The 21,490-nt window shown below is 50.9% G+C and overlaps 8 protein-coding genes across 8 annotated transcripts; 5 read left to right on the forward strand and 3 right to left on the reverse strand.

Annotated features, from left to right (window-relative positions):
- Nucleotides 1–589: 589 nt before the first annotated feature.
- Nucleotides 590–2,323, forward strand: A1O9_09064 (uncharacterized protein; the record flags this gene model as incomplete). Its single annotated transcript, XM_013401758.1, has 2 exons — nucleotides 590–2,078; nucleotides 2,163–2,323. The coding sequence occupies 2 exons, from the start codon at nucleotides 590–592 to the stop codon at nucleotides 2,321–2,323; spliced, it is 1,650 nt and encodes a 549-aa protein (XP_013257212.1).
- Nucleotides 2,324–2,790: 467 nt separating this feature from the next.
- Nucleotides 2,791–3,549, forward strand: A1O9_09065 (uncharacterized protein; the record flags this gene model as incomplete). The annotated part of the gene is made up of 1 exon (XM_013401759.1): nucleotides 2,791–3,549. One exon carries the CDS (start codon nucleotides 2,791–2,793, stop codon nucleotides 3,547–3,549), a length of 759 nt encoding a protein of 252 aa, XP_013257213.1.
- Nucleotides 3,550–3,639: 90 nt separating this feature from the next.
- Nucleotides 3,640–5,634, reverse strand: A1O9_09066 (uncharacterized protein; the record flags this gene model as incomplete). Its single annotated transcript, XM_013401760.1, has 1 exon — nucleotides 3,640–5,634. The coding sequence occupies one exon, from the start codon at nucleotides 5,632–5,634 to the stop codon at nucleotides 3,640–3,642; it is 1,995 nt and encodes a 664-aa protein (XP_013257214.1).
- Nucleotides 5,635–5,942: 308 nt separating this feature from the next.
- On the forward strand, nucleotides 5,943–8,588 carry A1O9_09067 (uncharacterized protein; the record flags this gene model as incomplete). Its single annotated transcript, XM_013401761.1, has 1 exon — nucleotides 5,943–8,588. The coding sequence occupies one exon, from the start codon at nucleotides 5,943–5,945 to the stop codon at nucleotides 8,586–8,588; it is 2,646 nt and encodes an 881-aa protein (XP_013257215.1).
- Nucleotides 8,589–9,167: 579 nt separating this feature from the next.
- Nucleotides 9,168–10,906, forward strand: A1O9_09068 (uncharacterized protein; the record flags this gene model as incomplete). The annotated part of the gene is made up of 2 exons (XM_013401762.1): nucleotides 9,168–9,938; nucleotides 9,989–10,906. 2 exons carry the CDS (start codon nucleotides 9,168–9,170, stop codon nucleotides 10,904–10,906), a joined length of 1,689 nt encoding a protein of 562 aa, XP_013257216.1.
- An 895-nt stretch (nucleotides 10,907–11,801) lies between these two features.
- Nucleotides 11,802–12,758, forward strand: A1O9_09069 (uncharacterized protein; the record flags this gene model as incomplete). The annotated part of the gene is made up of 1 exon (XM_013401763.1): nucleotides 11,802–12,758. The coding sequence occupies one exon, from the start codon at nucleotides 11,802–11,804 to the stop codon at nucleotides 12,756–12,758; it is 957 nt and encodes a 318-aa protein (XP_013257217.1).
- Nucleotides 12,759–16,594: 3,836 nt separating this feature from the next.
- On the reverse strand, nucleotides 16,595–18,185 carry A1O9_09070 (uncharacterized protein; the record flags this gene model as incomplete). The annotated part of the gene is made up of 2 exons (XM_013401764.1): nucleotides 16,595–18,086; nucleotides 18,148–18,185. The coding sequence occupies 2 exons, from the start codon at nucleotides 18,183–18,185 to the stop codon at nucleotides 16,595–16,597; spliced, it is 1,530 nt and encodes a 509-aa protein (XP_013257218.1).
- A 1,495-nt stretch (nucleotides 18,186–19,680) lies between these two features.
- Nucleotides 19,681–20,955, reverse strand: A1O9_09071 (uncharacterized protein; the record flags this gene model as incomplete). The annotated part of the gene is made up of 2 exons (XM_013401765.1): nucleotides 19,681–20,619; nucleotides 20,674–20,955. The coding sequence occupies 2 exons, from the start codon at nucleotides 20,953–20,955 to the stop codon at nucleotides 19,681–19,683; spliced, it is 1,221 nt and encodes a 406-aa protein (XP_013257219.1).
- Nucleotides 20,956–21,490: the final 535 nt, after the last annotated feature.

Here is a 21,490-nt window from a genome sequence, read left to right on the forward strand (position 1 = left end):
ATGTTTTCGCGTAATTCCCCAAAGGCGCGTGCACGATATTGATGTGAGTGGGCTAGGAGCCAGGTTCAGCTGGTTTGCACTACCTACAGAGGCCGTCCACTCCCTTCCTCAATTGGTGCCTCCATGGGGAAATAACGATGGAAACTCTCGAGTCTCCTGACATGCCGAGGTGGATACATCTCCATGCTCCCAATTTCCCCAGGCTCGCCAGATTCCCGAAGCCGTACTATTCTCTTCTTGAGGATCTCCAGACTCCGGGGGCCTGGAACATAGTGGTGAATGCAACCGAGCGAACTCCAAATGTACAAGCTCAGCTGGCGAGCCTTGTCCTGCTGATCTATCATATATATTCAGCGGACAATTCCCTGCACTTGTTATTTGCAGAAAAGCATTTGTCACCTTAATCGATCAGTGTTTGCAGGTGACAACTTGTGCTCCACGGAAAATGGCAACCACACATTTTGAAGATATCCCTACACGTGTGGTTGGGGCAGCCGAACTGCATATACATGCCAGAACGATTATCGTCCTTGCCGTAAGTTAGCCTCACGAGTGCATGGGACTGTTCCTAACCTCTTAACATAAGGCCATGAATTTCTTGGTGGTGGCGCAGTTGTTCTCGATTCTCGGATCTGGCCTCCTCGCACAGCCGATAGTCGAGCTCATGCGTAGTCCTTCTAAGGCGGTCTGGCTTCCTACATCACTTAACATTGGAGCTGCCGCCTTGAACCCTACGCTCAGTCAAGCGGTCGACTACTGGGGCCGCAGATGGATTCTTATCGCTACAACTGCCTCCGGTCTGGTCGGTGCGGTCATAGTAAGTCGGGCTCAGAACATTGCTACTGTTCTCGCCGGGTTCTGCTTGATCGCCTTTATGTTCGGTGGTCAGGCAGCCAGTTTCGCTGTCGTTGGAGAGATCCTCCCACGGAAGTACAGGGCTTTGGGACAAGCGTCCCTCACCGTGTCACAGTCCGTTGCTGGCATCTCTGGTGTGCTGTTCTGCGGTGCTCTCGTCCAAAATGGAGGAGCAGAAGATTACAGAATCTACTTCTATGTCGTTTCGGGGCTCTTCGCCCTGGCGACTGCTGCGATCGCAATCCTCTACAACCCTCCTCTTCGTGAACTCCAGACGTCTTTGACCCACTTGGAGAAGCTACAGAGCCTCGACTGGATCGGCATCCTGACCTTCACCACCGGTGCCGTTCTCTTCAGCGTAGGCCTGGCGTGGTCAGACAACCCATACTCATGGAAAGACGCTCACATTCTCAGTACCTTTATCGTCGGCCTGGTCTTGCTCATGCTATTCAGCCTGTACGAATGGAGGTTCAAGAAAGACGGAATTGCTCATCATGGTCTGTTTAGGGACAAGAATTATATTGTCGCACTCACGAGTGCCTTTCAGGAAGGCATTGCAGTCTTCACATTTAATTCTTATCTTGCAAGGGAGGGCATAGTGCTTTTTGGGCTCGGCTTCTTCCAAGCCTCTTCACGTTACGCAATGGTCTACGTCTACGCAATTGTGCTGAGTTTTGTGTCGGCATGGTACATTACGCGCTTCAAGGCGCTCAAAGGACCGCTCGTCTTATCGCAGTTGGCTCTTCTGCTCATGTTTGTTCTTATGGCGACCGTGAAGCCTACCACCTCGGAGAGCGTCCTCTGGGGCTACCCTCTGCTAGGTGGCCTTGGTCTGGGATGCATCACGACTGCAATTTTTGTAGCTGCTCAACTCAGTATCACGGGAGAGTTGATCGCCATCGGCACAGGTCTGGTAGCCGCAGCGAGGGCACTGGGCGGCCTGGTTGGGTTGGTGGTCAACAATGCCATTTTTAACAGCGCTGTTCAGAGACACGTTCCCACCGGAGTTGCGGCAGCCGTATCACCACTCGGCTTGGATCCAGCACAACTGGGAAATTTCATTCTCGCTCTGGGAACCGCAAATCCGGAAGCCATCGCCGCAATTCCTGGTGTAACCCCTGAGATGATCGGTGCTGCTACACAAGCACTACGACAAGCGTATTCTATTGCCTTCCGCAATGTTTGGGTTGCGGCTGCATGTTTTACTGTTCCCGGCGTCATCAGTAAGTAGATATGCAGCCATCGCGACTTTTCGGACACTGGAAACTGATATTTGATAGTTGCATGCTTTTTACGCAACCCCACAGAGGCCTTCAATGCCCACATCGATGCACCGGTCGAGGCAAAGTTGGTAAAATTACAGGCGGACGTGGAGAACAGAACCAGTGACGAACAAGCGCGCCCACGAGAAGAGAAACAGGCGCTGCATATGCCTTTGACTTCACCGTCTAAACAAGTCAATAGCTGAGATGCTTATTTTGACGAGTGTCAGTAACACAAGAAGCATTTCAAGACGTAAACGTGACCAGCACTGCAGGCGATACTATGTATCAGCCGAACGCGGATGGGAACTGGACCTTTGGTAGTTGAGTATCATCAATACGTATGATGTTCTCAATTTTTTGACCGTACCCCTTCGTCGATGAACCAAAACCTCAAACATCGATTGGCTGAAGAAGGTGAGATGAACGCGTAGGCGTATAAAGCATATCAACGATATGTTGGTGCGTACGGTAGAGCTCGAAATCGGTGGAATAATCAATCACATGTAATACCAAGCTCTCGTGGCCGCCAAGAAGAGGATTCAGCTATTGAAAGTTATTGAAGCGTACAATCTAAGTATAACATGAAAACTTCATAATTAATACCAAGGGTATCGGTACCTCGCACCACAGCACGATCGAACGGACCATCGGTTACACTGCCCTTGTTACTATGTCGCCGCCGCTACCAACGCCAGCCGACTTCCCTACCAGTCTATCACCCATCATTCACCTCCCACAAAAAGCACAGCCCACCAATGCCATCATCTTCCTCCCAGGCCTGGGAGACAATGCAAAGAACTTCTCATCATTTGCCCAGGCCTTGAATTTACCGGATGCATTGACCATCACACTGAATCCGCCGTTCCCTCTCCCAATGCCACTGGGCCTTCCAGGAGCGCAGTGGTCAGAAGATCTGCATGTCGACGCCAGCACCGGAGACCTTGACCTGGATGCCAGCCCGCTGACCATCGCCGTCAACTTGGTCGCCGACGACGTCATCGCGAAGACCTTGGTCGACAAGTTCAAGTATCGCCCTGACCAGATCCACCTCTTTGGCTTCGGCCAGGGCGGCAGCGTCGCTGTCGCGGTGCCTCTGCATCCCTCGCTGGCGGCCGTCGCTTCGTCACTAGGCGGTGTCATTTCCATTGGTTGTGGATTACCTCTGTCTCTCGCCACTGCGGGGAGAGGGAGAGCCAGAACGCCTCTGCTTCTTCTTTCAGGGTCCAAGTCGGCGCTGGCGGCGGTGGGATCCAGCCCGCTCAAGCGCGTCAACGATGCCTACGAGTTCGTCGAGTATCACCGCTGGAAGAAAGCCGAGGACTCAGTGCCCAAGAACCGTGATGAGGTCCTGCCCATGATGCAATTTTGGGCCCGGAGGCTGAGAAGTCGCCGTGGTGTACCAGACGATGCCGTTGAGCTTCCTGGTTGATGCTACGATTGAAGGCGGACAGGACACCATGGGCACTACGCAGGGAAATGTACGAATGCCGTTAAATTTTGTATTCAGGCAGCTGAGGCTTTAGCTCTCTTTCCCAAGCTTACTCAGTTCATCCCTTGCCTTCGCCACGGCTTGCTCAGCCTCAAGTCGAGTCTGGACCTCGACAGAGTCTTCCCCAACACGACTCCCGTTCTCCACCAACCGATGCATTCCTCCGACGATTCTCTGGATCACCGTCCTGCCTTCATCAAGAAGATCCTCTTCTAGTGCCTTGGTCGCCGTGTGCCAATCACCTTGCATGCGCCACAGAGCATACGCAGTTCCCAGTGCCACGACAGTGCCAGCCTCGTACATGCTGCCAGATGTGAGCGACAGATAGGTGAGTGCGGATAGACCGGCAGATATCCCTGACAGAGACAGGGTTTTTAGAACGATCTGCTGAGCAGTACTGGTGAGACCTAGTATTGCTCGTTCGATTTGTTGGGCCCGAGTATGGGAGATAGACGATGACAAGGGGCTGGGTTGTGGGGTGGGAGAAAGTCTGAGCTCAGCCGTCCCGGTAGTATTGACAATGACGGGCTCAACGGCAGGGTCCGTGGCTAGGCTCGATTGAGCCTGCAGAACAGATGTCGGCTCCGTAGATGTTGCAATTCTGCCTTGGCTTGGTGGAGCTGCTGAGATGTCTATAGGTGATACGCCTGCTTGTGAGAGGCGACCAGACAATTCATAGACGGCTCGCTCTGTACGTGGCAACCATGCATTGGTGACCAAATCTGTGATGATTAATCCCACATCATCCACTCTCCAGAACAGCTTGTACCACGCCAGTTTCCTCCAGTTTCGTGAGCTCCACGCCGAAGCCAGTCCGGATTGCAGCTCTTGGTGTGCATTTCGCGAGAACTCCTCAATCGATGTCTCAAGCTGGGCTTGGGTGGCAGGGCTCAAGCTTCTTGCTTGGCTGGATCGCGCTTCTAGCATTGCCTCCGAGCTCAAGTTACGTGTCGCGTGGGAGATAATGGACGATATTAGATTTCTCAGTGGTCGTGGTATCGATTCGTTTGATTGGCTGGCTGATGACAGAGTTAGCCAGTTCGATAGCTCTGGCAGGCCTGATCCAACCCATTTATGCTCGTACGATCTGGCCTCGGCGACTGACCGCCGGATGGCCGCGAGACCTTCCTCAGCCTGCGTGGCGTCGACTATCAATACAGTGCCTGGTGCTTGCTGCTTGATATTTTCCAGGTTGACTATGAGGCGTACGAGATCCCGATCCTCCTTCGTCACGAAATTGGTCGATGCGAGTAGCTCTGCGGCGAGGACCATTTCGTCCAGACCTTGCGTCACGAGTAGACTACTGTGAACAGGCTGGCTGATCATGGTTTGCCGGCCATTTGCGGCAGTGGGGGTTCCGATGGACGGTGAGAGGAATGCATCTGAGGTAATGGTGGCCATTCCTTGCAAATCTCCATTCCTCAGGGAAGGTATGGATGCCACCATGATCTCAATATTGTTTCTTTCAAGCACGTTCGAGGGGACACGGAGGACAGGTATCGTCGTTCTCGCCCGTGGCAGGTTGGGATTCGAGGGGTGACCAAAGCGAATCAAAAGCCCTTGACTCGCATCGTCTGTGCTCTTTAAGAAGTCCTTCTCCCATCGTTCTTCATCCCTCAATGGATCGGCTAAGAGAAGCCGCACTAATCTTCGCGCTGTATTCTGGACATTTAGCCCTAGAACTGCTACTCTTGTAGTGGGTGTCTCCGACTCCAGACCCTGCAGGGCGAGTTGCAGGCGGCTCAGATTGACCTGTCCCGGTGCCTTCGTGCGCACATCTTTAAGTGCTTGGTACAGCCCCTTATATCTTGAAGGCACATTCTTCGTGGCATTGACAGCGGTGGTCGAACTCAAGGTCGAGGCGCATCGGCGTGTGTTGGCAGCGTTAGCAGCACGTTGAGCTCCCTGAAAGGAACCTGATAGAGATCTCGACTTCCGCCATGTCGTGCATGATGGACAGAAGAAAAGATTGTCGAGAAAGCTGGCTAACTCGGCTCGCGTTCGAGCTCCAGAAGCTCTTTTCATCCTCGTTCGGGTGTGCTGTGAAGCTGGAGAACGCATGCAACTTGAGCAAACGGGTAGCAGGGAAGTTCGAATGCTTTTCGACAATGACGATTCTTGGGGCAGTGGCAAATCCTACGGCGAACTATTTGTGTCGGGAAGCGCAGTCCACGCTCTGACGCGACGCGTACCGCCCACCGCCCAATTTGTCTACCAACCACACCACCTGTTTCCTCGTACCTGGGAAGGGAGAATCGAGGCGGGAAAAGATCACATCCCACAGCATCCAAGTGTATTATGTACGAGGGCGCTGGGCGAGTGGAGAAGTTGATATGGCTTCTTCGACCACCATAACCGCGTGGTTGGAGGAACTCGTGCAGTCCCTTCTGCCCACATCAATTCCCCAATCAGACATCCGCAAATATAAAGAAGACTTCATACGCCAGGTGAAGAATCACGGCTATGGGCCAACCAATCAATTTGAGGTTATCGAGAGACTCACAGGCCTGGAAGAGAAACTTCAAGTGCTCAATCTCGATGATGTCGCCGAAGAGCTATATTCTCGCCGTACGAAGCTAAACATCACTGAAGACCGCTGGTTGCCTGATGTGCTAGACCTCCTTCTTCATCTTTCCATGGACCCCGTTAACAATAGCCGCGTCCGCAACCTTGAAAGGATCCAAGCGAAGCCTCAGACGCCTCCGCCCCTGACATGGAAAGATATTGAGGCGACGGATCCAATTGGTCGTGACGACAACATCTGGGACATCCCGGAGTATAGTGATCTCAGCTCGGATGAAGACGAAGTTGCCGTCTCCACCACAACCACATCGCCTGTCAGCATAAAGCAACGAGGGTCGATTGGGAAAGCAGTTTCACGGACGTTCGAGAAAGTAGGGCTAGCTCAGGAGGCATCTTCATCATCCGACCTTGCTTCTTGCCAATTCTGGAACAAGGCAGGGCTATCTATCGAGACGTCAGAGCAGCAAGCAGTTAGAGAAGTATTGATGATGCTGAACGGATTTCCCACATCAATGTTCAATTTGTATGGCAACGAGCTGAAGCCAGATCCCCGCTACCGTCTTGTCAACCTTGAAGTTGAGACATCTTCTCGACTCCTGACCCAAGCCGCCAACCTTGGCTCAACAATGCGTTCTGTCATGGGATGGTTAGAGGACTCGCACAATGATGCCGTCATGCAACTGATTGAACATCGGATTCGTGACATATTATTGGAATTCCATCGATTCATCACCCAACTCCAAATGGACGTAGCGAATGGAAATTATTCCACTGGTGTCATCACCTTGCTGGAGTTGCTCCATCAGACTAGTGGAGCAAGTGTGCCATTAAAGTCAGTCGCTGGCCTCTTACTACATATGCCCAACAACGAGCCGGTCGCTGCTTTGAACGCCATGTACAAACATGTCAATCTGGCATACTTGTGCTTCGACCAACCCACATTGGACACGATTCTGCCAGTTTTTGCATCAGCCTTTGAGAAGTATGCAGTCCCTATTGACGCATGGGTTCAGATGGGCGTGGTTGAGGGGAGTTCCTGCTCGTTTTTCATCTCTAAATCCGTTGCGTCAAGAAGTCCGGCCACCCTTTGGCACGATTGGTTCTCCCTCATTTTAGACGAGAATAGAACTATACCTTCTTTTCTCGAAAATTACGCGCAGAGAATATTCGCTGCTGGGAAGACCGCCGCCTTACTGCAGTATCTGAACCCTCCTGAGAATAAAACACCCCTCATTGAGCTTGGCCTGGCAAGAGCCGCGGAGGAAGCATCCGAAATTGCAACGACCTTACCAGTTCCGTTTTCTGCTACCTTTGAGATGCTCATCGATAGACAGCTGTCCTCAGTCCTATCGACCTCTACAGGTGCCCTGAAGGGGTTATTGGAAGAGCACTTCGGACTTTCTTGCCTCCTCGATGCATTCCAATATCTCTATTTGAGTAAAGATGGCGCGGTGCTAGACAACTTTGAAGGCAAATTGTTTGATCAAATTGACCGATGTGTTGAAATTTGGAATGACCGTTTTCTTGTGGCAGATGGCCTAGCTGAAACGTTCGCAGAGGTGAAGTGTATTGATTCGGAACGTCTCAATGTGCAATCTACATACACTTCTTCACGAAGCATGGAAAGTCGAAGGCGCTCAGTCAGAATATTGAGTGCTCTGACTGTATCGTACGATATCTCTTGGCCGATAGCAAACATTATTCTTCCTGAAGCAGTTACGTGCTACCAACGGATTGCACTCACCCTCGGCCAGATCCGCCGGGCCAAGTTTGTCCTTGAAAGACGTGCATATTTCTGCGTGCAAAGCGTCCCGTTACCTGGAGAGCCAGCCGTTCAAAATATGGCTCGAGACCTGTGCTTCACACTGGCTGTCTTTGTTAACAGTGTTTACGACCATTTCACAAGTTGCACGATTGCACCGATGACCAAGACGATGCGAAGCAGATTGGAAGGTAGTGTTGACGAGATGATCTCAATCCATAACGAATACGTTCGCCTGCTCGAGCTTGCCTGCCTGAGCGGCAAACGCATGAAACCGCTCCAAGACAGTTTGCTAAGCATACTGGATCTTTGCCTACGCTTTACGGACATCGTCTCGTCGCCTTTGACCGCGGCTAAGCAGTCTTCCAGAGATTTCGAGGCAAGCTCCTTCATATCGGCTCGAAGTCACCGGCGAAGGAGAAGGAAAGTAGAACAAGATGAAAGCAGCAGCAGCGAGGACGAGGAGGACGAGGATGGCATGGGAGAGGGGTATTCCACGTTCATCCTAGACGAGGATACATCTGTCACGGAAGAGATAATTAAAATCAGGCAGGAATTCACGAAATATGTGACATTCCTCATGGCCGGACTGAGAGGTGTGGCGAGGAGTTCAGGGGAAATAGGTGATCTGCTGGAATTACTCGCAGACTCCCTGGAGGGTGTCTTTCCACAAAAAAGGATCAGGGTATTCTAAGCAGCGGTCTCGTGCTGGGCATCGCAATATTGTCGGCAGGATTGCCGAAGGAGTTGATGGCCAAGTTCCAGAGTTTTTGTTGCCTGGAATATTCCTCCTTGTTCAAGGTGCTCAATGGATTTACCCCTCCAACCACAAGACGCTTGATTGTCATGTGAACATCACTCTCCGCACAGGGTGGAGTTTTGTAGCATCGGCGACCTCAGCCTCGTAATCGGCGACCTGATAAACGATTAAGCTTTGCGGAGCCTCGCCGGTGGAGGCGGTTGCGGTTGCGGTTGCAATGACAGTTGCAGTTGCAGCGGCAGCGGCAGCGGCAGCGGCGCGGCTTCCCCTGCCCCGTCCCCATCCCCCTCATCTCATTTCACGACCTGTCACTTACTTTGCCTGTAAACAAAGCCGACATGGACCCAAGCTCTCGACGTTCCCTTCACCTTTGTATGCAACTTCACGAAAGCCCCTATGATTGCCCCGTTCCTTTCTCTCTCCTTTGTTTCTTGCAACTAAAATAAGCGTTGCAAGCCTACATAACCGGTCGCTTTGGGTCCGGAGTCATTGGCTTCAGCAAATCCGCACAGGATGTCTTTCTCAATCTTTGAGCGAAGACTAGCTCTGCGGACGGTCAAGGCGCTGTCAAATCAGAGAACCAGCTCTGCGGCCAATGCCAGAAAAGCGTACTCGTCCAGTCTCCAAGCACGTCGGTCTGAACGTGTCTCAGCCTTCACTCATTTGGTCTTTGCAGCCGGTGCGACCGGTTTACTGGGTTCTTATTTCTTCTACTCGGCGCCCGTCGCTCATGCTGAGGCGCCTCCGGCTGGCAGGACTATCCGCTTGAGTGAAGTCAGAAAACATGGCGCTAAAGCGGAACGCCGCTGGGTGGTGAAAGGCAGCAAAGTGTATGACATCACAGACTGGATTCCCAATCACCCGGGAGGAGAGGTCATCCTTCGCGCTGTAGGGGGGGTCATCGACCCATATTGGGAGATTTTCACAATTCATAAGAAAAAGGATGTCTATGATATTTTGGAGCAGTACTACGTCGGTGACCTAGACCCTCGTGATCTCATTGACGGCAAGGTACCTTCAAACGATATCGAGGATCCATTTCAGACCGATCCCCAGCGGGATTCGCGTTTAGTCGTCCATAGCAGTCGTCCTTTCAACGCTGAAACCGCCCCCACCGATCTCGCAACCTTTATCACCCCGAACAACACTTTCTACGTCCGACACCATTTGTGGGTACCCCAGATAGATCCAAAATCCCACAAGCTGCAGATAGAGTTACCTGATGGAGAAGAACTCGAGTATTCTATGGAGGATTTGAAAACCAAGGTGGGTCACGGAACAACCGTAAGGTCACGAGTCTCTGAGCTTGGCTAACGAATGCATTGGTCCTGCAGTTCAAGCCAGTGACAGTCACATGTACATTGCAATGCTCTGGCAATCGCCGCCAACATATGAACGAGGAAGCGCGAGCTACGAACGGGTTGCCGTGGGACGTTGGAGCAATCTCGAACGCCGTATGGACCGGTGTCCGACTCCGAGACGTACTTGCTGATGCCGGCTTTGATGTCAATGAGTATGATGACAGCGGCGTCAGGCATGCTCAATTTCAAGGTGCAGAGGCCTATGGTGCTTCGATACCCATTGAAAAAGCCGTCGGAAGACGAGAGGATGTCTTGCTTGTCTATGAGATGAATGGCGAACCATTGCCCGCCGATCACGGCTATCCACTGCGCGTATTAGTGCCCGGAAATGTCGCGGCACGGAGTGTGAAGTGGCTCAAACGAATAGTTCTCTCAGATGAGGAGTCTCAATCTCAATGGCAACAGCGCGACTACAAGTGCTTTGGACCCAATCAAGGCGGTCAAAATGTCGACTGGTCAAAGGCTCCTGCCATTCAGGAGATGCCAGTGCAAAGCGTAATCACCTCTCTTCGAAACGCCTCTCCTCGGTCGGCAGATGACCAAAAGCTTCTTCGTGTTTATGGCATGGAGGAAGATGCCGTTGAGGTTGAGGGTTACGCCTTTGCTGGTGGCGGTCGAAGGATCATCAGAGTGGACATCAGCCCAGATGACGGTCGGTCATGGTACCAGGCCGAACTGATCCCTGAAGAGACGCATGGCAACAAGTCTTGGGCATGGACTCGTTGGAGGTGGCTAGTACCAAGGCGTCTCGCGGGGAGACAATTCGTGGTCAAGGCTGTTGATGAAGGATATAATGTTCAGCCGGAGTCATACGAACCTCACTATAACTTTCGCGGCAATCTAACGAGTGGGTGGCATCGAGTGCCCTATTCAAAGCAGCGCCGCGATTGAAGACTGCGATTGAGATAGGTGCCCCAACTTTGAGCACACGAGCAGGTTAGTCGCTGGCAATATCGGATGCCTTGCAGTGGATTTGCGCACGATGTGCATAGATTGAGCAGAGTCGCAAGATGATGTGTTGGATTTGCATTTGTCTGCATGACTGCGCCGCTGGTTTCACTTCATATCGACCCGTCGGCCCTTCCGAACTGTCTCAAGCTGCGACGAGCGCCAGGATAGCTCTCGAGTTGCAAAGATGATGTAAATAGATACCGAGGAGGAGGCGCGCGATAAGGACCAACGTACCATTTTCAGATTCAGAGTTTCTGTGAGCCGGGCTGGATCAAAACCTGTCAGTTCAGACTTCCAGGCATGTCTGCACATGATGAACCGCCACCAAGACTAGCCCTTAGGCGTTTAGACAGCCATCCAGGAACGGAATCGGTTGCAGTTGAGGCAAGGCTGCCTGACCTGAGAAGCCAGTTCTCTCTCACCAGGTACCGCCTGCTGATTAACGGTATTGAAAACAGCAAATTATCCTAATTTCAGTCACCGCGACTCAGCCGATAGCATACACTGTTCACTACCTAGTTGCAATTCCTGAACCCCATCAGGTAGGTTAGTAATAGGCTGACAAGCCGCTTGTTAAGTCCGAATGCCGAGGATTTGCCAAGAACCTTGTGGCGGCGATAGGACAATGATAGCAGCCGAACATGCAAGGCTCTGCGCCCTTCCGACTAATAATGCGCAATACCCCAGCCTGCTTTGTAAGATACGAATCTTTCTTTCAAGCATACTCAGTGATCTTCAAGTCGGGTCGCTCTACGTTGCTTAGGTACTTGAGCCATCCCTTTCCTACCAAGCTTTTCAATAGCAAGCGCAAACCGGCACAGCACACTTATCCAAGATGGCGACATCATCGACCAATTCAATCTTAGTTCTTGGAGCCGGTGAGCTGGGCCACGAAATTCTAACGTCTCTAGTCAACAACCGTCTCTTCAACACACCTTCATCTCCAGCAACCATAAGCCTACTAGTCAGGCCAACAAGTCTCTCGAATCCCAGTAGCTCAAAGGTCAAACAACAAAATGTATATCGTTCACAAGGAGTCCGACTCGTTCCTGGCGACATTGACAATCAAGACCAACTTACATTGACGGAGCTGTTCAGGCCACACACCACTGTCATTCATGCCGGTGGGATGAATAGTCCAGCAGGAACGATTACCAAAATAACATGTGCAGTGCTCGGTGCTGGTGTGAAACTTTATATGCCGTGGCAGCATGGAGTGAATTACGACGCGATCGGACGAGAAGGTGGCGAGGGTCTGTTCAGTGAGCAAGTTGATGTGCGGGATATCTTGAGAGGCCAGAACGCAACGGATTGGGTGATACTCAGTTGTGGCATCTTCATGAGTTTCTTGTTCGAGGAGTTCTGGGGGGTGGTTGGGAAGGAAGTCGGTGACGATGATCGCGAAAGGATCAAGGTCACGGCGCTGAATTCCTGGGATGACGTTATCACTACCACGACAGCTGAAGATATCGGCCGATGTGCAGCTGAGCTGATTTTGGATCCCGAAGCACCTAGGAATCAGCCGGTCTATATCGCAGGTGACACGTTGACGTATGGTGAGCTTGCGGACACCATCCAGAAAGTGACGGGAAAGGAAGTCATCAAGAATGTGTGGCCGCTGGATTATTTGAGGGAAGAAAGCCGGAAAGCTCCGGAGGACAAGTTGAGAAAGTATCGGGTCGTCTTTTCGGAGGGGACAGGACTCAGTTGGCCGCTTGAGGGCACCTGGAGTAGGACAAAAGGATTCGATATGGAGAGGGTGGCAGGTTGGATCAAAAGGAATTATCTATGATCCCCCGGGCCCCCATCCACCGCCTTACTAAGACCCTAACTGCATGCCCTCTGAAAGTAGCTTCTTAGAAAAGGGCCAAAAAGGATTTTTCTGTATCCACCTCCCACAACTCAGGATCGAAGCCGAATTACCAGATGGCCAATTCCAAGGGACCACTTAGCCAAACAAGGGAGAGTGCCGAATCCCTGTATTAATATCACTCGTGGCACGAGGAAGATATAATCGATCCTCTATGTGACACGCAAGTGGTTGGTCTATAATTAAAGGTATACACTCTAGCCTAAGTGAACAACCTCACCGGGTACGTTGAAGTCAGCAGAATTTCCACGATTAAAAACCTACACCGAACATTTTTGTCACTTTATATTAAGTGACTGGGCCTCCTGCTACTGTCTACGGGCGTCCATATAATATGCGCCGGCATCAACCCTCCTAGCAAGGCGCTATGATGATTGAAGCCATCCAACGAATCAAAGATACCAAGGTACTACCTTTGACTGAGCATGAGTAAGCTACTCAGTTCGAATGTTGAAACTTACGGAACGAAATCCCATGTATGACTGACTGCTTTTCCTCTGGTGAGTGTTCATCCACAGAGAAAACTATTAACTAGCTAAATGAACGGAGATGCATCAGGCCTTTCAATAATGTATGAATGGCCGTTGCTCTTCCTTGAACTTTTCAAAAAAAAAGAAAGTATTCAAGTACTACCAGCTGGGACCCGGATCTTTGCAAACTTCAAGCAAGTTACCAAATCTCCGATGATGCAAATAAGCTCCGTCATCATGCTGTTTCGTATCGTACTCAAAAAGGCGAGTGCTACGTTTGATCCAGAAATTTCAAAACCCACCAGCCCCTCTGAGTCTGATAACGGCATCCTATGTATGGTCCTGTGCCATTCGTGCTGTGGTCAGTCGTGTCTTCCTGTCATTGATTCATCGGATGCATAGGCCCTGCATGGTGCCGCATCACACTCTCGCCTTGCATTCTTCGAATATAACGACTGTCGAAACGTTCTTCATCACTTCGCACTTGTGGTTTGATATCGCGGGACCTCCCGTGGTTGGACGACTCCAACTCGCAATCTTGTGACATGTGTCGTGTTCAGTTCGAATTTGCAATCTTATACATCTCGTTGTTGGCGGTCATCCATGATTGATCCTTCGTCTTGCGCATTAACGTAGTCCTTCCATGCCACTGCGACGGCGAACCGCTCGCTCTAGTCCGTGGCTCAATCTGCTGATAACACAGTCACTGCGTCGATGCGTAGCACTATCTTCGAATTTCCCTTCCTCGGTCGTCGTAATTGCACCCATACCAGAATCAGTCGAAGCGTCGACAGGTGAATCAGTCGAGCCTGATTTGGTTGGACCTGGTGGAATAACTTTCGGCCCAGCGATTCCATGGTCGTGATCCGCTGCTGAAGCTGGAAGACCATTCTTGATCGCCATGAGGCCATTGGTCTGCTCACTGGTGGCGAGGTCAACTGGTGTGTCTGGTAGATTCTCGACATTCGAAGCCCTATCTTCATTGCTTGAACGTGCCATATCCAAGTACTCTGCTCTATCGATTCGCTTGCTGGATCGTCGGAGAGGTGGGATCGAGGCACTGATTACTGATAGCCTCTTGCTTCCGAGTAAACTGTTGGATCGTGCAATACCTGGGACCTTGTTTATGGGGGACTTGTTGGCAATGAGGTTGCTGACCTTCTCCTCGTCGATACCCATCATTTTCTCGCGAATCGAGTTGATGTAACTTTGATCCATCCAAACTGCCTTTTCGGCCAACCGATCTGCGCGTTTCTTCTCTTTGCGGCGTGTCAGCAACCACCAAACGACGCCTGCCAACAGGATGAGGGCGACAACAAAAATGATCGGCGCGACGATTGCGGCAACTGCCTTCGATCCATGTAGCCCGTGCGGGCTTGCTTGGCTTGAGAGACCTGTTGCTTCGCTGGTGGAGGACTAAGATATGTCAGTAAAGCTAACTTATAGATCGGTTCGTGCAAACATACATCTGACGGTCTCGCCGAAGCGGCCTCGATCGAAGCAGCTGACACTGATGTAGTAATCCCTGAGCTGAGTTCAGTTTTGAAAGTGGTAGGCTCAGGTTCGGCTGAACTCGGTCCAGAATTGTTAATTGTGGCGGAATTGATGCTGGTGGGAATGGGTGACACCTGAGCGGGACCCGTAACGATGAAGAGAGTTCCATCCGAAGAAGTGGACTCAAGGTCAGGCGATATAAACGAAAACAAAGAATCGCTTGGTGCCATTGTTGTATCGCTGTAGTCAGTGGTCAAAATTGCAGTTGAAGTTTGGGTTGCTGAGGGAATAGTGATTGAAATTAGACTTGTTGTTTCTGCAATAGTAGTGGCTGTTACAGACGAAGTGTAAATTCTGGATGAATCGAGAGCGCTTGTGAGAGGAGTCTCACTAACTTGAAGTGGAGGCAGGAAATTGTGCGTTGTCGTTGTCATCGGCAGGGAAGCCGGCGCAATTGATGAACTTTCTATCAGATGGACCACTGAGGTGGTGTCAGATTCCGATGCTGGTGAGCTGGTGAGCATAGACCTGGAATTAGGTTTTGCTGTTGCTTCTTCTAAAGAAGACAGAAGACCAGAGACTTGAGACACTGTGAAAGGCTGGATCGTTCTCGTAGGTGGACTGTTAGTGATCGCTTGTACTCCTCCGACCATGGTATTTAGGCTGGTAAGAGCAGTGCTGGAGGTTGAGTCGGAGCCACAATGCCTGATTGGAGGGCCTGCTAACGAGGAAGGGTTGATTGGACAAGAGAAGTCCCTTTCGATGGGGTTATCGCCGTGAATGGTGTAGAATGGATTGATATGCCGAGAGGGATTTTGGTGAGAGGCTCTTGGCAACTCCCAGGGAGACGAAAGTGAAAGTCCTACTGCCGCACTGAGAACAAGGATCAGCACTGCGCGATTACGGAAAAAACAGGACAGAGCCATGATAGCTGGAATGAGTTCAGTGAGACAAGCGCAATGTCGCGAACACCAGATCACAAAAGCTTAGAATTCGAAATTGAACAAAAGCTGCAATTTTCAAGACAAGACATACCTAGTGTCAAAAAAATCAAGTAAATCAAGTAATGAACTGGGCTCCACAACGAGCCACAATAGCAGTAGATCTTTATGATCTCACAAACATCCTTGGGTGGCGATTGATGGATTGTGACAGAGGACCCAGAGAGGATGTCAAGAGCGGGTGGCATTGGAAATTGACGAGGTGAGATACCGAGCGAATGTTGAGAACATGGATATGACGCGGGGTATCAACTTATGTATAAGAAGACACATATATGTGAATTGAACGGCGAGTGAGAACATAATTGCAGTGATTAGATAAATGCTAGGCTCAGAGGAGTCAGTGAGCCTCCCTATTCATTGAGATCTTAGAGCTGCTGATGACGGATCTGAAGGCTATTCTCTGGAAATCACTGGCATTTGCTGTTAGTCTACACTTTCACTAGCTTCAGGCCTTGTTTCAGATAGTCACTTATAGAGAGCGTAAGCTCTCCGTGACTTATTAAAATACATACTAAGAACTGGTTAGTAATATCTCGTGCAGAGGCGGCACAAGCAAACTTACAGGGATAAAAAGATAAGGAACTTGTCTCTCATACTCCTCCCATGCCTTGCCGTACTTCTTTCGGCAGCGTTGAATGTCTCGAATGGCACGGTGAATTATCATGCAAGTGAAAAATGCTGGATAAAACCAGGGGAATGGCGAATTGAAGCCTGTCACGGCCCCCCATGACAAAGCAAAGAAAAGATCGCAAGTGTAGTGAATCTTCCTTGCATACCCATCTATATTTAGTCAGCAGACAGCTCTCAAAGTTACATCAATTGAGCACTTACACCAACCATCTGCCAGAATGGTATCCCCATTCTCACTTGTAATAATTTTAGGATTGTCCACAGTCTGCCAGGGCAGCTGAGGAAAGGCTTTGCGAGTAATGGCACCCCCTGAATCCTTTGCTCGGAAGCGATTCTTCTGGCTGTTGGTGGTATCCCAAACCCAATAAACGAACAGGTAGGCGACATAGAGAGCTGCCAGAGCATACTTGTTCCATGAATAGGTGCTTGGATGGTGATTGGCGAGATAAAGTGTGCAGTGAATGTAAGTCAGTGGTACACCGGCCAGATTCCAAAAAATCAGCATGAATCCCCATTTCTCGTAGTACATGTCCCAGGTGGTGACAATGCACTCCTCACCCTTACTGCAGGCATTGGCATAGAGAAAATGTGCTAGCAGAAGAAGCCCTATTTCTCCCGACACATATCCATATCTCTCATATTGACGCGCGGCAGTTCCAGTTGTGATCAGGAAAAGAATATACCAAGGTAGGCGAACTTCGAAAAACATCTTGAAATCCAGAATACCAAACATGCGGGGGTTGAGTTCGGCACCCATGAAGAAGTCATATAAGGTAGAGCCAGTCATTCGGTGTTGTTTTCCACGATAAATGGCTGATATGTATGCCACTATGGAAACGCCAAAGCCGGAAATAATGGCGACTGACATAAGCGGTCCAAATTCGTCGATGATTTCGTACAGTTTGAAGATTCCGGTGAAATGAAGGCCGAGAGCAAGAACAATTGTCGTCCACCAGGACCACATCCCAGAGCAATAGTAATCCAGCCTCAACCCATTTGCATGAGCAAGTGGTTTTCCTTTGGTCCAGATCCCCGGCATCAGACAGTAGAGGGCGCCTTCGAAGACGAAGAATGCCCAATACATCGCCCATGCCTTTGCTGATGGCCATGCCCCGATGTATGCCATTTGCAGTAGACTGCGGAGGAAATCCGAGAAGGCCTCGCCTTCTTTGGGTAGAGGTAATTTCCCATCGTAATATGTTGCACCAATCCACATATAGTACATAAGCAATGGAAATACAGTCATGATGGCCGCGACACCAGGCGTTCCTCCAAATTCAAAATGGCCGGATGTATCGATTCTCGGATCAGTGCCCGGCTCCCACCCGTCGATGAGCTTGCTGCGCACATTGACATGTCCATTAATCCCATTTGTCAGGTACCCGTTGACCTCTTTCTTGGCAGAGCCATTAATGGAACCATTGGCTTCTCTCTTGGTATGGCTATTCAAGAAGCTAGTAGCCTTCTCCACGAGGTGGCCGTTGGCACTGCCGTTGGTGCTTAATTTGTGAGATTCTGCGCGAGTGCTTGTCTCTTCGTCTTGACTCGGGGATGCGTCTGAAGAGTCGTCGTAGACAGGAATTACAGACTTGCGCGTCCGCGACTTGCCAAACGTGCCAGGTGTTTCGACATAACCAGGCCGAGAGGTCTTCCTATCCACCACATTAGCTGAAACGTGTGAAGGAGAGTTGCAAATTCAAAAGGGAGGCGCACTTGGGGGTTTTGCCTGCTTGCGTGCGGGTCACAGTCATTTTCAAAGGAGCGTTGGCATCACCACGATAAGGAAATCTAAAGAGCGACTGAGGAGGTGGTAGAGACCGTGGGAAGGTTGAGTGGGAGGCGACGAAGAGGTGGTGCCCTGGTGACTGGTGACGCGGTGACACGGTGAGTTGGCCGCAGTGGCACGATGCGGAACTCTTCTTTCTGCAATTTGGGCCGGTTGACTGGCCTGCCCTGGGATTGGCTCCCTCCCCAGAACCCAAACACCTTGCCCCATTCGAAACTTTATCCGTACGCTTCGCTAGCTAATGATCCCCCGTACCATATCCGCCAAGACATAGCGTCTTGGCAATCGCTTGTCCGAGAAGGGACAGATCTGGTGAGAGACAGCCTTGTTCATTGGTAAGGCTGAGGGAATGATCCTGCGGGATCAATTGCCCGTGGAAGACCCATCCCCTTGCAAATCCATCATGACCACATGGCCGTGTCAACCTTGCCATTAATCAAATCGAGTTGACACAGACGTAGGGAATGTCCGACCCGACTGCTTTACTCCAGAAAATAGCCCGAAAGGTTCGACGTGCTCTAAAAGGTTGTGTTCAAGGTTGAACGGCATGGTGACATTAGCAGTCTACCCTGTGGCAAGAGATTGTACCGCCTATCCACCTGGCCGCTGTAGAAACCATACTGACTTAGTCGGACATATTCACGGAATTAATGAGGAGCGGCAAGGACATCATATCGATGTCGGCTGTTTCGCTAACATTGCACAGGGAGAGGTAAGATGACCTCGCCCAGTCGATTGGCTGATTCTAGGTACCCGCCGACTCTCATCATTCGTCCTAGATTCGAGTTGATTCTGACGCACTGGCAACTTATTCCACGCTGAACGGTTTAGCATTCAATGACAGTTCCAAAATCTTCACTGGCTTCCGCGGCAACATGAGGTTGAATGTGGAAGAACTCTTGGGAAGCAAGATCGCTGCCCAAGTCGATGATTTCTGTACCCTTGTCGCGGAAGGAGACCTTGAAGGCACATTCAAACCTGCGGGCTGTAAGCCATTCTCAAAAAGCAAACTCGTAGGAAGACTCGGCGAAACGTTCTAGTTGCTCATGTGAACTCAAGACTACCAGACTGACATCTCAGTGTAACAAATTCCGGGGCGTAGTACATAGGGGCACAATTGGTTATTGTCGCTATTCCTCGAGACATGTTGCTTCACAGATCAAGGCAGACCTCGGTGGGACCCCCTTGCCAAACTACCGAGGCCGAGGAAGGAATTGAGAGGTGCATGTTCAGGACTGCGTGGCCATTTATTTGGAGTTGCTGCCCTTCACATCCCGAGTTGCTTCGCAATTCACGCTTTAGACTAGAGAATTATAGCATGGACGATATGAAGGAGCAAATAGATTTAGAAACTACGGATTAGCTCTGGAATATCCTAAATGAATGACGGGGGAGGCCAATTTGGTTGTATTTTTGAAACTCCACCAGGTTTGTGCGGTGCGGACCATCTCATTGCCCCTCTACTTTCGCAGCATAGCCATGCCTTGCGCATTGGATCCGACCCCGAGGCTCGAGACATCAAACTGTTGTAGGAGTTTGGCATTCCCTTGGCCGCCTGACACATCCAGTACGGTTACAGCAGACGGTGTTGTCGCATTGCCAGGGGCGAGGACATATATGGCAAACCCGGCGGATATGAGGTCGAGGAAGCCCGGGGAACCGGTGGCAGACAAATCGGTGATGCTCAGTATACTTGCATTCGTGACGTCCATCTCCACAATGCGACTTCTCAACACGTCGGTTACGAATGCGCTGCCGGTCATGCGCGATATGGTAACCCAGCATGTGGCGGCTTGACCGTCGATGGTTTGCTTGGCGACAAGAGTCGCCTGGCCGTTGGCTGGGTTCACCGACAGGATAGCACCGCCAAAGGAGGCATCGGTGACGAACACGGACGAGGTGCCTGGGATATTGGCTGAGCCAAATAGGACGGCTGTCCCAGCTGGAGAGCTTCTTGTGTCCATAGTAGCAAGAGAAGCACCTCCTTTTCCCGGCCATCCTGCCGCATTTTGGACCGGAAAAGCCGAGAAGAAGCCAGTTGCATTGACAGCTGGATCTCCCTTGACAGTGGCAAAGAGCATCGTCTGGTCTTCTGAGAAGAACAGTTGCGACACAGAGTTCGTTGGGCCGACCGGTGGTGTTGACTGCACCAGGCCGAAAGACCTGAGGTCGTCGAACGGGTCCAAGCCTTGTTTCGAGAACGTGGCGCAAGACACGCCATTTTTGGCGCCAGTGGTGCCAACACAGACGAGTCGGTTCTTCATCGACACCGCAACGGTGTTTGGGAATTCTCCTTGGACTGGCATTGGCTGGCCCACCATCGTCAACTTGGTAGGGTCCTGCATGTCAATTGATAGCATCGACAAGGTATTACTGCCAGCATTTACTGCAAAGACGTTCTACGATATTGTAAGCAAGGTACACCTGGTGTCAGCAAGAGGAGTGAGAGTCACCTGTCCAGCAACAACAATGGCCGATTGTCCGATCAGAGGATCTGGACTGGCAGGTTCATTGGTATTGCCATTGATGCTGTTTGACCCTGCGCCGCCAGTACCAGTCACGGTACCGCCTGACAGCTTTCCATCCGCACCTATGGGAATCGCAACCACCGCATTGGTCTGATCATTCGTCAAAAAGAAGATAGCGTTATTGGTCTCTGGTCCGTAAGGATGAGACGAGGCGCCAGGCATTAGATATGCTGCCAACAGCAAAATTTGGAAGGGAGCGAGAAACATTCTGAGACAACGAGTGACGACGGGGTTCTGATGGGGTCCAAACCGATTGAATGGTTGTGATGCTGCAAACAAAAGGACGTGCCATGATTGCGGCCCATATACTTGACCTCTGCCCGCAAACCATGAATTATCATGAGGCTTCGTTGAGATATTATATATCAATATATGCCCTTTCAGGAAAGGCCGTTTTGCCGAAGACCCTCGGTCTAATCTGTTCGATTATCCGATTCTCCGATCTAGCTGGAAAGGGAAATATTGGGTTATGGATCAGTTGAGGGCGTGCCCTGGCTGCCTGGCTTGCGTCAGACTGTTGATGGAGTCGCAACCTTGCAGGAATTAGTGAGGCCCGAGGCAGGGGTTGCATCAGAATGGAGCTCAAACCAACCCCTGGTCGCATGGCACCCAATGGGTCTGTATCCGAACGGGGCGACGCCGAACCTCGTACCGTGTCAAACTCAACTTAGTTTCGGAGATCATCGGTATTCTTCTGCTGAGTTGGCTAAGTCACAGACGCAAGGGCACAAAGTACCTGATG

The sequence above is a fragment of the Exophiala aquamarina genome (genome assembly GCF_000709125.1).
Source record: "Exophiala aquamarina CBS 119918 chromosome Unknown aczIA-supercont1.9, whole genome shotgun sequence".
In the NCBI taxonomy this organism is placed as follows: Eukaryota; Fungi; Ascomycota; class Eurotiomycetes; order Chaetothyriales; family Herpotrichiellaceae; genus Exophiala; species Exophiala aquamarina.